The following is a 16731-nucleotide window of genomic DNA, read 5'->3' on the forward strand; positions in this document are numbered from 1 at the left end:
AGTAGAAAGCAGTTCCTTAAACCAAGTGAGTTGAACTGACAAAGAATAATTGGTTTTGACAGGAATGCCTCTCCGTTGAAAGAAGGTTGACTCAATCGCCGTCGCTCCTGAAACTGCAAAATTGGCTCCTCCGTCTTTCCAACTCCATCCACCAATATTCTTCTTTTCCAGATACGGTTTCACCGATGGCATCCCAAGAAACTCAGCTATAACACTAACAAAACACATCTCAAATATAATATATATGTATAAAAACAAATACGGTGGTTAGCCATGAAAACCCTGGCCACCTAACACGCCACAAGTATAATACATATCCATTTATCGAGGAAGAACACATTAATATAAAACTTTACAGATATTGCAAACAAAGAGACGTTGAATTATTTTATTAAGTCCTAACTATATATTCATTCCTCGGATCACTGTCGCCCCACCACAGACTTTTCCAAGCGTTTTCAACAAATAATCCAAAAGTTTCAACGTATATATGGTTCGTATTGTTCACTAACATGCATTCCGATTAGACACTCTCCCGTACAAAAGTGACTTCCTTATTCTTTCAACAAAATTAATTATCTAAATTATTTTAATATTGAATTGATAAAACCTGTGTACTTAAAATAAAAATGTGTATAAACTATTTTTAAGTTACAAGAAAATGTTTTATGATGTTTTTTCTTTTATTTATGTTCTCCAAGTATAATATGAAAGGAATTATTAAGATGAAAGGCGATGGAAAAAGGCAAGTGTTACCGATGAAATCGATGATGAGACGACCATCGGAGCAGCGTCCTGTGACATTGTGAAAGAAGGTTTCACCGTAAGGAGGGAAGAAGCAGTTGTCGGAAAGCGGTGGTGAGCTGAGATAGAGGTTGCCGGTGTCGGCGAGGGAATCACCGAAGCTGAATATGGAGGAGTAAGGGCATGATTCTGATTTTGAAGAGGTTAAAGAAAAAAAAGTTATGAGCGCAAATGCTATCACTATAATCCTTACTGGCCTCATTGGAATTCCATCTTCCCCATTCATCGGAACGTATATTTATTATACAAGGAAAAAGTTTTTTAACAATTTTTTGAGAATGTATAAGTGTTCCATTTTAAATATTTTTTTAAATATAAATTTAAACTGATCAATAAAATAATGACACATATCTTATTATAAAAAAAAATTGTTAAAAAGAATTGTCAAAATATCATTCTTCTTTATATAACTTGGTCAGGCTTTCTCTCTCCATAGTCAAGACTGCTATTAAAATAGGTTCCCACGTTATCTTTAACTTAATATTTTATTATTTAAACTCCGTTATTTGAATACCAAAGTTTATATATAGTTTATGAATATTTTTTAGGAACATTTTCAACTACGGCTTCATGCCTACTTTTTTTTCTTTTTCTTATGTAAGATCTATTTTTTTGGCAACTAAGCAAAATTAAATATTTTTCAGTAAGTGTAGTTAAACAATAATTGTTTAACTGTGACAACGTATAAGAAGTAACGGTTCTCTTGAGTATTTTTGTGGATTTTACTTTTTCTTTCGCATCTCTACATGTACAATTATATGAAAATGAGATCTAAGAGAAATTTTTAGTATGTGAATTTTACTGTTTAAGTTTCTTTGTCTTTTATTACTATTTTTAAAATTTTTAAACAGTTTACCAATGTATTAAGTTGGCAACAAATGATGTTATTTTTTAAAAGAATGTAGTTATATGATGTAGTTTATAAAACATACGACTTTTTTGTTATATAGGTCGTTTCCAGTACTTATAAAAATATAATAGTAAAATATATGAAAAGCACATAGGCCATTCTTTAATTTAAACTGTATTAGTTATCAAAATTTGTCATATTAATTAAATTTTCTATAATGCAAATGATGCGACATTGCCTATAAACTACGATAATTAAAAAAAGAAAGTTATGCTTTTAAAATACAGAACTAACGAATGATATGAGACTAATTTTATGTTTTATAAAATTAAACTATTTTTGCGATTAATTTATGCTTTGAAAGATTTTATGATTAATTTATAAAATAAGGAACCTATTTTTGGAGCTATAAGTTTTTTCCCGATAAAATGCATTCAACAAAACACACAAATTAAAGAGAAATAGTATTATAACATATTTTTATATTTATTTAATACAAAAATATAAAAAAAAATAGTATAAAAATACAAAGTCTTGTATTTTTTAAAAATGAAAAGTAAAAATAATATTATATAAATATAAAAAAATTAAGTATATCAATTTTTTTTCAAATTAAAACATAAATGGGAAACTGTTTGATCACGTTATTTTTAACTGCAAAATCCTGTGCTAAAAGCTGAAGGGGAATCTTTGTGAGTCACATCAACTTATTTTTAACTGCAGCCCCTTCTCTGTTTTAATGGAAACTCGGAGGAAAAATATTGAATTTAAATGTGAAAGCATATAAAATGTAGTATGAAGTAGTAAAAGCAGTTACGTCTCTACACGAGGATGGGAGAACAAGGCTATCAGAGGAAAAGGAAATGCACAACAAAATTACTATAAATGTAACTAAACCACATGACTGTATGAGAAGTGACAAGTGAACATCCATATGAGAGAAGTGAAAGGCAGATAGAGAATGATAGGTGCAGTATTAGGTGTAACATCAACAATAATTGAAAACTCAGTTTGTTTTTCTTCTTTAACTTTCATTTTATCAATAAATTAATAGATGAAAATATCAACAAAATTTAAATTATTTAATTAGAGATGAATTTTTTACAAACAAAATTATTTATCAATAATAAAAATGTTATATTATGCACAAATTTCATCAATTGATAATATTTATTGATTTTAAAGAGGACATGAGGCACCTACCATTTAAGTTCACTACTGCTGCAAAATTGTTATTATATTATGTGTTTTCATATCTAAAAACATGTGATTTTAAAGATTAAAGATCTATTTCTTTTTATCTTCCACCATAATTTTTTTTAATGAAATTTGTAGAATAATTGATGAATCATTTATAAACATCTAGTTTTATATTCAAAATATTAAGTTATCAATATAAGATATTACATTAAAAATTACACATTTATTAAAAATAGATTACATTATACTATATACAAAGTTTAAAATCTCACTAGAACCTCATATTACAAAACAAAATTTAAGTATGGTTAAAAATTTCATTTGTAAAGGTAAAATCGCAATAACTAATCAGTTATAATAGTGAATTAACACTCTCACTTAATTAATATATGTGAACTTTGCTGTTTAAGTTTCTTTGTCTTTTATTACTGTTTTAAAATTTTTTAAACAGTTTACCAATGTATTAGATTCGCAATAAATGGTGTCATTTTTTAAAAGAATGTAATTATATGACCTCGTTTATAAAACATACGACTGCTTTGTTATATACATATAAATGTGAGAGTAAAATATGTATTCAACAACACATAGGCCGTGACACAATTTTATATTAATTTTAGACGGAATATAAAAATGTAAAATTTTATAATGACTCCAAGTCAATCCATTTATTTATATTTTTATAAAAATAATTTTTTAAAACTCTTAACTTTTCTTAACTTTTTTTACATTAATTTGATACAATTTTTTTTTACCTTTTACTCTCTTCTAGTTGGTATCTGGATCTGACTTAAAAAAAAATATCTTAATTGGTGAGATTGATCTTAAAAAAAATATACTTAGAAATGAACAGAAGAAGTTAAAGAAAAGAAGACATAGCTAAGAGAAAAAAGTACATAGAAATAAGAAAAAAAAAAAGTAGAGAAACAAAAGCGATGCTACTGTTCTTGCAATTCGTCGTTCTTGGCAAATTGACCTCATCGGAATAAATATGCTGTCTATATATCCAATAAAAACATCAATTTATTTATACTTTTTCGTAGTTAAAATAATTATCGGTATTTTCTAAATCATCTGTCACGTAATTAATTAACACCTGCATAAAATTTTCAAATGCATCTCAAGTTTAAGGGAGATTATATATTAAAGGGTTAAGTATGTTGTTAGTTCCTATACTTCGGGGCGATTTTGGTTTTAGCCAATATTCAAACTAAGGTACAATTTAGTCCTTCAACTTTAGAAAACTCTGATTTTAGTCCTTTTTACCAAATTTTTTTAACTTTATTTGCTGTTTCAAACGCGTTTCTCAGTTAACATTGAAGCAAAAATGTGTCAAACAGTGTAAACAATCCAAATACTATAATGAAACGTGCTTGAAACAGCAAATAAAGTTAAAAAAATTTGGTAAAAAGGACTAAAATCAAAGTTTTCTAAAATTGAGGGACTAAATTGTACCTTAGTTTGAAAATAGACTAAAACCAAAATCACCCCCAAAGTATAGGGTCTAAAAACATATTTAACCCTATATTAAATAGTCTATTTTTCTCGAAAGAATATAGGGTTAAATATGTTTTTAGTTCCTGAGGCGATTTTGGTTTTAGTTCCTCTTTCAAATTAAGGTAACAATCTAGTCCTTCAACTCTAGAATACTCTGATTTTAGTCATTTTTATCAAATTTAAAATTTTTTTTAACTTTATTTACTCTTGAAACAACAAATAAAGTTTAAAAAATTTGGTAAAGAAAACTAAAACCAAAGTTTTCTAAAGTCGGAAGACTAAATTGTACCTTAGTTTGAAGAGAAGACTAAAACCAAAATCGCCACAAAATATAAGGATTAAAAACATATTTAACCCAATAATTCATGACCAGTAAATCTGTCTGATTTTCAAACATTTGCAAAATTATGTTCTGCCTATCTTTTAAAAGAAAAAAAAGTACTATCAACCTGAGGGAGACATGTTCCTTTTTTTTAGCTAGATCTCATTTTTATTTCTTTTTCACCGTTAACTAAAATCTAAAAGAACATTAAAAACTTGTCTACTTTAACACAATGCTTTATTTTTATTTTGTTTCGAGAAATATTTTAAAATTTTACCATTTTTTTCTTTTTCCTGATTCACAAAAAGTACAAATAAGAAATTTTGAAAATAGTAAAATATATTTTTTAAACTATTTACCTACAACTGGCTATATCTCTTTTGATTCATTAACGATTCCATTGCCCAATATCCCATTATACCGTAATAATAGTTGGTGTTTTACAACAGCAGAAGAGTCCATATACAAATCTGTAAAACAAATTTATTTCAACTTCATAGTTAAGGCTTTTCTCTGAAAATTATGATCTAGCAAAAATTTATTTAACAAAATACACAGATCATAACAAGGCGAGAGAATTAAGAACGAAATTTCTACTGGGGATTTGGAGGACGACTGTTAGCAGCAGCAACCCGGGATCCCCATTCCAGCAGTTCTTTGCTGGTATCATCTTTGTGTACAAAAACTTCAATAAAACATAGTGATTCTTTCTCTTCTCCACTAGCTATTCTAATTGCTTCTGTCAGATCATCCTCTGTTCGTACCTACACTCAACAATTTATAAATGGAAATTCTGAAGTAAGTAACTCTTTTTCTTGTGAAATAATTAACAAAATCTGCATTCTAAAATCAGTTCAGTTAAAGGCTTGGAATGATGTCCATTTTCAAACGGACTCTTACTTCCTTATTTTATTATATCTAAGTTTTGAATACAGCCATATTTGGGGCTATATGCTTACGAAGTACAAAACAAGGGTGCTCTTACCCTTTAATGATACCAACTATAGGTCATAATTAGCATAGTATATTAAAAAAGATCAGTGGTTCCACAAAGCATTATTCCCTTTCAGTTTCCCCAGTTTATAGAAAAAATTAAAACTTACAAGGGCCAAAACTAATAAAAGAAATTATATAAATTACTCTGTCACTCTCAGGTTTTGTGAGATTGCAACAACTCTCCGTGTTTTTTTTTTTCTACCCAGACACTGACTACTTTGAAAAAAGAAACATTACAATTACACTTTTGATACATTGCACAATTTGCACTAACTCATCTTGATTGCTTGAAAAACAGAGTCCCTGTTCTATTTTACAGTAAGGAAGGTTGCTCCAAATGTTAAAAAGCAAGGAAGTTTATACAATTTTACGAAATTTCAGCAGTGTAAGTATAATTTGTTTAAAAAATTTAGAGGGCTGAAACCAAATTAAACATGTTTATAAAGATCAAACGTTGTGATTATTCAATTTTTATGCTAACCTTGGCAACCCAGCATTTGCCTTGTCCATTATGGATGGCTTCCACAAAACGAGTGTAGTCCCAATTCTTGATCACATTGTACGGGCCATCATGAATCTCAACTTCGATGGTATAACCTCCATTATTAATGAGAAAAATTATGCTCTTTTGTGCGCATCGAATCATTGTTGAAATATCCTGTGCTGTTACCTGAAAACTGCCATCACCAATGCAAGCAATTACACGCTTGTCTGTCGCAGCTTGTGCATATCCAAGAGTAGCACCAACTGACCAACCAATGGATCCATACTGCATCTGGAATTCATACCTGAAAGAAGGAATTCAAATTCACAGTGTTAGTCACAGCAATATAATGGTTGCGATTAGCACATTGCTGGATGCAGTCATAGTAAACGACTCTCACCCGCAATTCTCAGGCAGACGGAGCTTCTGACAGTTGAACCACGAGTCTCCAGTTTCCGCTATTACAGCAGTATCTCCGCTCAGCATGTCCTGTTCAGCAGATTCAATTAATGGACTATAAGGGAAAGTTGATTGAATGTATTAATCCGATTGAATCCATGCAAATAATGTTTGCATATTTAGCAAAGTTACGTGAATCATCTGAAATTGCTATGTTCCCCATTCTTGTGGAATGCTTCAAACTACTGATTCACACAATTAACGGATACATACAAACCATGAAGCTACTTACGAAGACAGTTTTAAAAAGTTTGGCATGACTCTGGTTGAGTAATCATGCAGTTACTACCATGATCGATGAAGAAAACTACTGGACCTAAATACCGCTGGTAAACAAGAACATAATAACGATTTTCAAATAAATAAGTAACACCACGTGTACGGAGCCCTCAACTATCTTGTTCTTTTGCATAAAAACGAAGCACAGGGTTTTGAATGAAATGCTAGTTTAGACCAAAGTAACAGGAAGAGAACTCCAACTCAAATTCTTGCCACAGAACAACTTGATATCAAATTAAAATGAGCTTATGAATAGACTTACTTGAATGTGTTTGAATAGAACATTAACTCTTAGAGGTTCATCCTGCTCTCGCTTCAGAGGAATGCCGGGAGGGACATAGATACGTCGGTAATTCTCCAGAGCTGTGGTGTTTGTTTTCACTTTTTTAGCCAATGCAGTTAAGAAATCAGCCATGAAAACCCAGCCAAAGGAAAGACCATTGCCAATGGTCACCCGATTAGGCAGCACTATTATGGCTTTCTCCTTCTTTATCAACAATGAGTATCCAACGGAGCTATAGTCATTGAAGATGGGGCCAACAAAAACATAAGCATCAGCCGACTCCACTATCTCTCCACAGTAGCTAGTACTGACAGCACCCCAATATGTACCGATGAAATGAGGATGATGCTCTTGTACAAGTCCCTTTCCCGATGGCATAACAGCTATTGGATATCCACTGGCTTCTGCAAACTCCAGAAAGGCCTTTTGTGCCTTCGAAACCCTTAATTTTGGTCCACCCACAATCACTGGCTTCACAGCTTTGTTCAGTAAAGCAGCAGTCGCTTCCACTGCAGCTTCTAATCCTTCTTGATTGCTTGCCCTACATAAAAAAAATATTTTTTTCCACCATTAACTTATTGCCAAATGTCGATGCAAGAATAAACATTATTCATCTATGGTCGTCTGGAATTCTCCTCACCGCATATATACATATAAATTTTTAATACTTTTTACGGGAAAAATAAAAAGACTGTATGCGGACAATAGGGTCATCCAGTCACAAACAAACAGGGGTAGCAAGGATCACTGAGAGTGCGGGTTTTGAATATTACGTTTTTATCTATTTATTCTCATCATTTTAAAATTTATTAGGAATAAATTTTTTGTTTCATCCCACTTGGTTGTGTTTATATTAACTTTCTTAAATATTAATAAAATAATTTAAAAGAAATAAAAATGATAAAAAATTATATTGTTAATTATTTTAAGTTAAAATGATGTGAAGAGTAATAAGTAAATTACATCAACATCTCACATTAGTAGGAAAGTAGTATAACATTATTGATGAATGAAGTCAGGGTTATAGGATAAAAACCATTAATGAAGCAAAGCATAGTTAAAAACCTTCATCCATTGTCTGGATACAAGTCATACTTTCTATTACTAGGACCATAATTGGTAAGCAAAAGAGAACACTACAAGATGGAAAATAGTATATGGACACCAGAAATAGCAATTAAACAAAACTGTTTTTTTCTTGTTGTTGTAAAGTGATTAGAAAAGCATACTTGGGTGCAAGAAAGAATGGAACGGGGTCTCTAGCAAAAGTTGGATGAGGAATTCCAGGAAGATTACAACTGATGCTGATATAAACAGGCTTGCTTTCCTTTAAAGCAGTAGAAATCGCAGTGTCAATTAGTTCATGCGCGTCGTCCAAGTTATTCACCACTGCCTGAAGAATCATAAACACTCATACTAATCAATGATAGTTCAATTCCACTCAAATCCTCAAAAATAAAAAACCATAACCAAAAGACGCACTCTTCTCTCACCTGAAAACACGTGACGCTTTGAAAGCACCAAAGCTCTTGGGAGAAATCGGGTAACCCGATGGTGTGGTGGAGGATCCTGTTGGTGCCGTAGTCGTTCGAATTGGGTCCTCCGACGACGCAAATCACCGGTAAATTTTCGCTGTAAGCTCCGGCAATGGCGTTGAGGACGCTGAGTCCACCGACGGTGAAGGTGACGACGCAAGCACCGACGCCCCTGGCACGCGCGTAGCCGTCGGCGGCATAGCCAGCGTTGAGCTCGTTGCAACAACCGACGAGGTTGAGGCTGGGCTCGGCAATGAGATGGTCGAGCAGGGTCAAGTTGAAGTCGCCGGGGACGGAAAAGACGTCCCTGACGCCTATCTCAACTAGGCGGCGAGCCAAGTGGCGGCCGAGCGTGCCGTCGAAGGAGGGGGAAGCAGAGGTGGTTTGAGCTGCCGCTCCAACTTTAGTGGCGCTTTCCATGTTTGGAGGTTTCGGTTCTGAAGTGATGGTATAAGCGGTTTGTGTGAGTGTGGAGCGAGGGAGGTTTTTATGATGAAGGGGTTTCTTAAACCATGTGCCATTTCTTTGCAGGTTTCAAAAACAGACAACCCTGCCACAGTTCCACACAAAACCACTTTCTTTTTGTTTTAAAATGGCATGTCTTCTGATTCATCCACATAAAAATACTTCGCTAATGGAAATAATATAAGCATCTTGCTATAAAATTACTTTGCCTTTTGAACACTGTCTTTTTTTTTTTTTTTAACAGGGTGTTGCGTTACAAACAAACAAAGTTTCGTATCGATTAAAATGGGAAATTATCAAGAATATATATATACACAGATGCCTTTATTTTGGAATGATATCAAAAATAAATTTGTAATGATTTAATCTAAAGTGAAAAATATTTTACAAATGTCAATATATATATATATATATATATATATATATATATATATATATATATATATATATATATATATATACCTGTGCTACAAGTTAAGGTCATCCATCCAATACAAAACAGTGGAAAACAAAAGCCAGCTGAGTTTGAATCAGAATATATTTATCACGTTCTAGAATACCAATTACGAAACTCAAGAAACATTGTCTTTGTCTGCGTAATTAAATATCCATTTATATTAGAAAATCTTCTGCTAGTTTATTTTCTTTTTCGTCCATATTGTACCTTTACTTTTGGTAAAGAAGTTGGAAATTTCATCGTAAAAGTTTACTTTTAAACAGGGTATTGAATTTGCCTCACGACTTTATTTTCAATCAAAACTAAAAAATTGTGGCGCATTATTGGTCATAGAACAAATGATAATAAACTTCTAAACAGACAAAGGCTTAAATGATGTGACAAGGATTCTTCCTAAGCTACATTAAATATGACAATTAGATCTAGGTTTAATGATCGGTAAGTTACTATTTTTGTTCAGAATCTTGAATAGGTCTTTTATTCGGTTTCTCAATTGAGTTTTTATTTTTATAAAATTGGATCAACTAAAGACTTTCCATCAAATTGATCAAAAGGTCATTAAAATTGCATACTAGCAATGTAATTTTTTATTATGTGACATTAAAAACATGACTTATATGTATTTTTTTTTTTTAACTTTTGAATTAAAAAATGAAGTGTAAAGAGTGGAAACACTTTTTAAGTAAAGGCAAAGTTGAAAATGAAATAAAATTAAGTGCTGAAATTGGGAAAATTAAGGTTTATGGTTCGTGGGAGATGAGATACACGATACTTCCATTAGACAAATTGGTTCCCAAAAACCATTGTCTTCCGTTTGAACTATCGGGGACATGTTGGTGGCGAAACGCATAAACGAAATCGCTCTAGTGCGGCGGAAGTGCATAAACGACGTGATAAATGGTCTCGCTAGGGCTCTCTCCGGCTGGCCAGAATCATCATCGGCGACGCCCTCCGTGCTGGAAGTGCCACCACTCACCGTCGTTCGAACTTCTTTCTTTCCCCATGTGAGCCACCATCGGAGTAAGAACGTGTCACCGCTACCGCTTCTCCTTCAAACTTCCAGATCAGAGTGCAACAAAGGAACATTGCTTTGCCTCTCCAAGTTTTGCTGGAACTCTTTCTTTAATTTGTTGTAAATCCGAGAGAGGATCCCCTTTTATTTTCTTCTTTAAAGTTTAGTTTCTTATCTGTATTATTGTTGTTTGGAAGTGATTAATTGTGGTTGTTACAGTGGACAATTGTAGAAAATTATTGGTGGGATGTGGTGTTTCATGTTGTGTGCGTGAGAAAAAAATTAAAGAAAGAAAATGAATTTTGTTTATGGGAGTTGAAGATGAAGGTATTGTGTTGTGGAATTTGGGGTTCTTTTGTAATTTGGTGAAAGAAAATAAAGTTATGATGATGGATCATTGTCGTGTAAAGATTTGAGAGTTTTACTTGAAATGAAGATTGGAATCATGGAGAATTTCGGGAAAGGTGGTTTTAGAGGAATCATTGTATGGACAAAAATGGAAACATTTTTTTTTTGAGGATTTTGGGTATGGTGGTGTCTAACAGACCTTGAAGGAGAAAAGATGCACTAAGAATAGTTAACAGAGGGGAAAAGAGAACACTCCACACTTAATTTTATTTCATTTCTAACTTGCCCTTAATTTAAAACATTTTTTCATTATTTATCCTTCATTTTTTAATTCAAAAATTAAAAAAACACAGTACAGTTACGTCAGTATGCCACGTAACTCCTATTTAATGGTGTTTGATTAATTTGACGGAAAGTCCTTAATTGATCAAATTTTACCAAAATAAAGATTCAATTGAAACAGAGAAAAAGAATGGAGTATTTGAAATTATGGACGGAGGCTCAATATAGTTTGTTTCCCATCTAAATCTTTGTCATTTATTAACATTCTTAATATTTTTTTTTTGTTGAAATTTAATCCACATGTATTGTTATTTATATTTGTATTTATTTTGTAAGCTTTTAATATTTATAAAATTTTAAATATTGTTTGAATTAAAATATATTTAATAACTTAACATATAATTTATAAACAAATTATATGAGTAAATTAGTTTCTTTTAAAGTATAATGATCTCTTGAATTTTTCCTAAATTTAATAAAACTCAATGTAACATGTTTGAATTTAAAAACTTTTAACTCGTTTCTTTTATTTTTAAAATACTTTTATATGTTCTCATAACCGAGAGGTATATGGAAAGTGATAGAAAATATAATGTGGAAGATAAAGTCTGAGAGAAAAAAAATAGTGAGAAAGTAAAAATATGTTGGATTAATTGACTTAGAAGAAAAAAAAAAGTGAAAAACTAAAAGATAAGATTTTAAAATGACTAAGTGAAAATTGTAAAATAATATATATATATATATATATATATATATATATATATATATATTGATTTTATTCCTTTTTTATTTTTTTATTTATTATTTTCATTGTTCAATTATTTTAAAAAATTAATTTCTAATTTATATTTATACTTCTAAAATTTACTTCACAATTTTTTTATTTACCTACTTTTATTTATTTTTTAAATAAAATTATTTCACCCATGTTAAATTAAGTATCGAGAAGTAACTATTTCAAATCTCTATTTTTGGTTCATAGTCTCGTGATAATTTGGACTGCACACTCAATATTAGGTGCAAGAATATTAAAAATAAGTTTGTAGAATATTATATATTACAAAGAGATACATTGAACTTGTCTCACTTCCTTTCAAACAAAGAAAAAATAGTTCAAGTATTGAAATGACCAAAATTTACATAAGGCAAACACAACGAACTAAATTGAGGTTGAGAATATGATCCTTCTATAAAAGCTTGCGCGATTAATTTATATGCAGCTTCAGTTAAATGCCATCCATCCCATCCAATATACTTGGAAGGATCATCACAAACACTGAAGCCTTGAGTGCCACAGAAATTGTATGGATCTCCCTCTCCACAACAAGAATTAACACTAATAAATCCTGTATAGTAATCAAATTATAAATCACAATGAGCTGCATAATCATACACAAAAATTACAATGAGAATTCAGAAGATTACCAAACTTTGTGGGGTTACGATATAAACGCAATGCAGCCTTGTAATAATCAGCATAAATGATATTGGCATAAGGATGAAGTGTTCGAAGCTTGTCTAATTCACTTTGGAGCTCATGATTGTAATATTCAGCAAACTCGTTTAACCACTTCAAACACCCACTTTGGTCATACTGCTTTTTATCTAGGCTCCCATAAATTCTTAAATAAATTACATTACATCCAATTGGCAAATTTCCTGGAACAATTAGTGTTCGAGCCCCCACACCAATTAACTCCTATAAAACAAACCACAAAAGGTTTTAGGTATGCTTTGAAGTTAAAATATTGTTTTTTAAACAAAAGAAAATGTAAATCTGCATATGCTACCACCTTAATACTCCAAAAACTCTAGTCCTCAATTTTTTCTCTTCTCATTACTTTAATCTTTTAAAAAATAAATCTCACCAAACCAATCTATAATATATCATTTTATCATCTCACCCTATGTTTGAATAGAGAATCAAAGTGGATAATCGTAATGTTAGAAATACTAATATGGTGACAAGATATCTTAGGTTATTAAAGTGATAACATATGTAATTGCAGAAGAAGAATTAAAGGTTTACTAACTAAAAAAATAAAAATAAAAACTTACATGGATAGCTGAACTTATTGCATTGATTACATATGGAACATATGTTTTAATCTCTGCTATGCTCTTTTGACGAAGCAAAGGAGCATTGAAATCGTTTCCTCCAATTTCACCCATAAGAAATAACGAGTTCCCAAAAACTTCAGAACAATCTGCAAGATTAAACCTTTATTTAGAATTTCATATTTTTAGAGTTACATCAATTGGGAAATTATGTTGGAATTTTAGGGGACGAATCTATATCTCTCTCTTCACTTTGCACAAGCATCTCCTCATCTTTTTTTTTTTGTAGAATATAATAAGTATATAAAACTATGAACTTTTTAGTAATTTATTACTTAATCTTTAATTAAATATGCCTTGCATAAATTCGTAAATGTAAAGCTTAATATATAAAAAATATGTTTATCTTGAATAATACGCTGCTCACCATCTTCATAAACACACCAAGAAACCTACATGAATGGAACTATTGCTTTTAAAAAAAGTTACGTAAAATGACACATTTAATGTTGACTTAGAAACTTGGTTATGCTTTGACATTTTGTGTACCATGTTTTGAATTTGTAAAAGAAAAAGCGACTATTATTACAGGATATATATATATATATATATATATATATATGTATATATATATATGGGGTTTGTTAATACGCGTACGCCTGTTTTTCAGTTGGTACGTTTTAACAATGTGTACCGGATTATCGTAGACAAAAATACCCTCATTTATCATGGATTCTAAGTTTTAAGGTTAAAGATATTTAAATAATTTTCATTCTCAAAACTAAAAAAAAAAAAACCAAACCCTTACTCATCTCCTTCATTCCTCTCAACCCTTTCTCTTTCATCTCTCCCTCCTTCCAACATTTTCTCTGTCATCCCTACTGTTGCCCCAATTGCAAAAAAATCAGAAACCCTTTGTCATCAGAGATATTTTCTCTTTCATCTCAACATTTTCTCTGTCATCACTCCACCATTTTTTCTCTCATCAAAACCCAATTGAAGATGGTGGTGTAATTTGAATCAGAGATATTTTTAAAAATTGAAAAAATTTACTCTTTTATAATTATTTTATATTTATTAATGTGTGTAAAATGAATATAAACTTTGTCACTATGTTACTCTTTCCAAATCTCAAAGGTAAAAATTGATTTTACTATTTTTTATCTTGCATTAAAGTTTATTCTAAACGTATGTAGAAGTTGATTCACTGATAAAAAAAAGGGATATAAGGAAATTAAAGAAATAAGTATAGAAGAGCTCCCTAGGAGTACAATTCTTTCAATTATAGGTTGTAATCTTACATCATGTATCCCATAGCAATAGAGAAAGGAAAAAGAAACACTGTGTAAAGGGATAAGGACAATAGAGGAAAATATCTTGTTCTTTAAAAATATAATATGAAATGTGGTGTAGATGTGTAAATAATATATGAAAATTTAATTGATTTATGAAGGTTTTATTTACATGATTTAATTTAAAAATGAAATTTAATAATAATAAGAAGGGAAAATATATAATACATCCTCCAAATAAACCAACAGAGCAACAAATTATGATGTCACGAGTTGTTGTGTGTGGCTGAGGGAGAGTATGGAGACGAGAGAGAAACAAATTGGATAAGTGAGGAAGGTGTATTAGGGTTAGGCAAGAGTTTCTGATTTTTTTTTTTTCAATTGGGACAATAAAGATGACAAATAAAATGTTGGAGTGAGAGAGATGGAAGAGAAAGGGTTGAGAGGAATGAGGAATGTGAGTAAGGGTTTGAGGGTTTTTTTTATAGTTTTGAGAATGAAAATTATTTAAATATCCTTTACCTCAAAACTTATAATCCATGATAAATGAGGGTATTTTTGTCTACTATAATCCGGTATTAAAACGTATCAACTGAAAAACAATCATACGCGTATTAACAAACCCATATATATATATATATATATATATATATATATATATATATATATATATATATCACAAAATTGTTTTATAATTTGACCACAGCTAAATAAATAAAAAAGAAAAATATTTACTTATTTTGGGTGAATGAAGGCCGAAGAAAGAAAGATAAGAAAAAAATTGTAAAAAGGGCAGTAAGTTGAATATAAGTAAACATGTGTTTATAATATGATTTCAGTTAAGATAACTTATAGTTTCTCTAATTTCTAAATCATTTTTTACTTTTTATATTTTAATAAATAACATTAATTTATTTTTATGATTTATATAAGATGGAACTGTTCTATTTTATTTTATTTAAAAATATCATTTGATTTAAATAAAAAAAAATTACGAAATCAAATATTAATGGTCTAAAATACAAAAGTCAAAGAACTTTTTATAAACAAAAAAAATTGAATGAATTAGTGTGATACATTAAAGGTATTATAAATTTTGATATAAAAAACTATATTTTAGAGAAAATAATACTTGACATGAAAATAAACATTCAATTTTCTTATAAGAAGTTTTTAAAAATTTATTTCAGAACTTAAATTTTATTTATTTATTTTTATTTAAATTTTTGTTAATATAATATTTTAAAGATGATTCTTTCGTGACTAATATCTATCACAAGTAAGCAATAGGTAAAAACATTGAAAAAGGGTAGTGCCTGTGAAATTGCAGAGAGAAGGAAGCAATTCCTTGAACCAATTCACTTGAACTGTCAGAGAATTATTGGTTTCGATAGAAAAGCCCCTCTCTTCGAAGAATCTGGCTTCCAAAGCCGTGGCTCCACTCACAGCAAAATTGATTCCTCCATCCGCATTCTTCTTGACCTTATATGCTTTCACCAATGGAAGTCCCAATGACTCAGCTGCAAATAACAAACAAATAAAGCTACCTTCATTGATTTTAATTTTTTTTTTTTCATATATGTTTGAACTAATCTACAAAACGGAATTTATAAGTCCATCACTGTCATTCACTTAAACAGTATAATTCAAATATAATTATGCTCAACTACACACTCATCTCACAGAAGATAACAGATTTATGGATGATCTATTTAATAGATAGATATTTTGTATATTTTAATTTGACTATACTTGAAATTAAAAATTAAAAGTAGGAGTGAGAGAAACAGAGAAACGGAACCGATGAAATCGATGATGAGGCGGCCATCGGAGCAGCGTCCAGAGACATGGTGAAAGAAGGTTTCACCGTAGGGTGGTTGGAAGCAGTGATGAGAAGGGAATTCAAAATATAAATTGCCAGTGTCAGCAAGAGAATCTCCGAAACTGAAGATGGAGGTGAATGAGCATGGCGACGCCACTAATAACGGTGGTGATTCTGAATTTGAAGTAGCTATCGCTAATGCAGCAGTTACCACTGCGAGTGTAATCCATACCTGTTTACAGATTGGCCTCATCCCGAATGCGCTGCACCACTTCACACCCTGCAA

The 16731-nt window shown here is 30.7% G+C and overlaps 3 protein-coding genes across 3 annotated transcripts in view; all 3 read right to left on the reverse strand.

The window, feature by feature from the left end:
* Positions 1-1030, reverse strand: part of LOC106774956 (sinapine esterase-like) — a 4419-nt gene extending 3389 nt beyond the window's left edge. The window contains exons 1-2 of the mRNA XM_022787263.1: positions 757-1030; positions 7-206 (exon numbers count right to left, since the gene is read on the reverse strand). Coding sequence (XP_022642984.1) covers positions 7-206; positions 757-1030 — 474 coding nt within the window. The remainder of the gene's footprint in view (positions 1-6; positions 207-756) is intronic.
* A 4106-nt stretch (positions 1031-5136) lies between these two features.
* LOC106774550 (pyruvate decarboxylase 1) lies at positions 5137-9207 on the reverse strand. Its single transcript, XM_014661582.2, has 6 exons — positions 8668-9207; positions 8404-8567; positions 7154-7715; positions 6554-6642; positions 6151-6457; positions 5137-5437 (listed from the first exon to the last, which is right to left on the reverse strand). The coding sequence occupies exons 1-6, from the start codon at positions 9127-9129 to the stop codon at positions 5267-5269; spliced, it is 1755 nt and encodes a 584-aa protein (XP_014517068.1). The 5' UTR covers positions 9130-9207; the 3' UTR covers positions 5137-5266.
* A 3094-nt stretch (positions 9208-12301) lies between these two features.
* LOC106775287 (GDSL esterase/lipase At1g28600-like) lies at positions 12302-16731 on the reverse strand. Its single transcript, XM_014662394.2, has 5 exons — positions 16425-16731; positions 15940-16143; positions 13332-13480; positions 12699-12972; positions 12302-12619 (listed from the first exon to the last, which is right to left on the reverse strand). Exons 1-5 carry the CDS (start codon positions 16696-16698, stop codon positions 12387-12389), a joined length of 1134 nt encoding a protein of 377 aa, XP_014517880.1. The 5' UTR covers positions 16699-16731; the 3' UTR covers positions 12302-12386.

Source organism: Vigna radiata, chromosome 10 (assembly GCF_000741045.1).
Source record: "Vigna radiata var. radiata cultivar VC1973A chromosome 10, Vradiata_ver6, whole genome shotgun sequence".
NCBI classification, from domain to species: Eukaryota; Viridiplantae; Streptophyta; class Magnoliopsida; order Fabales; family Fabaceae; genus Vigna; species Vigna radiata.

Coding starts and splice junctions, on each gene's coding strand:
- LOC106774550 (XM_014661582.2), bottom strand. CDS start 9,129: ATGGAAAGCGCCACTAAAGTTGGAGCGGCAGCTCAAACCACCTCTGCT. Junction 8,568..8,667: donor AAAGCGTCACGTGTTTTCAG/GTGAGAGAAGAG, acceptor ATGATTCTTCAG/GCAGTGGTGAATAACTTGGA. Junction 7,716..8,403: donor CCATTCTTTCTTGCACCCAA/GTATGCTTTTCT, acceptor TTTTTTATGTAG/GGCAAGCAATCAAGAAGGAT.
- LOC106775287 (XM_014662394.2), bottom strand. CDS start 16,698: ATGAGGCCAATCTGTAAACAGGTATGGATTACACTCGCAGTGGTAACT. Junction 12,973..13,331: donor CAATAAGTTCAGCTATCCAT/GTAAGTTTTTAT, acceptor TTTGTTTTATAG/GAGTTAATTGGTGTGGGGGC. Junction 12,620..12,698: donor TCGTAACCCCACAAAGTTTG/GTAATCTTCTGA, acceptor ATTACTATACAG/GATTTATTAGTGTTAATTCT.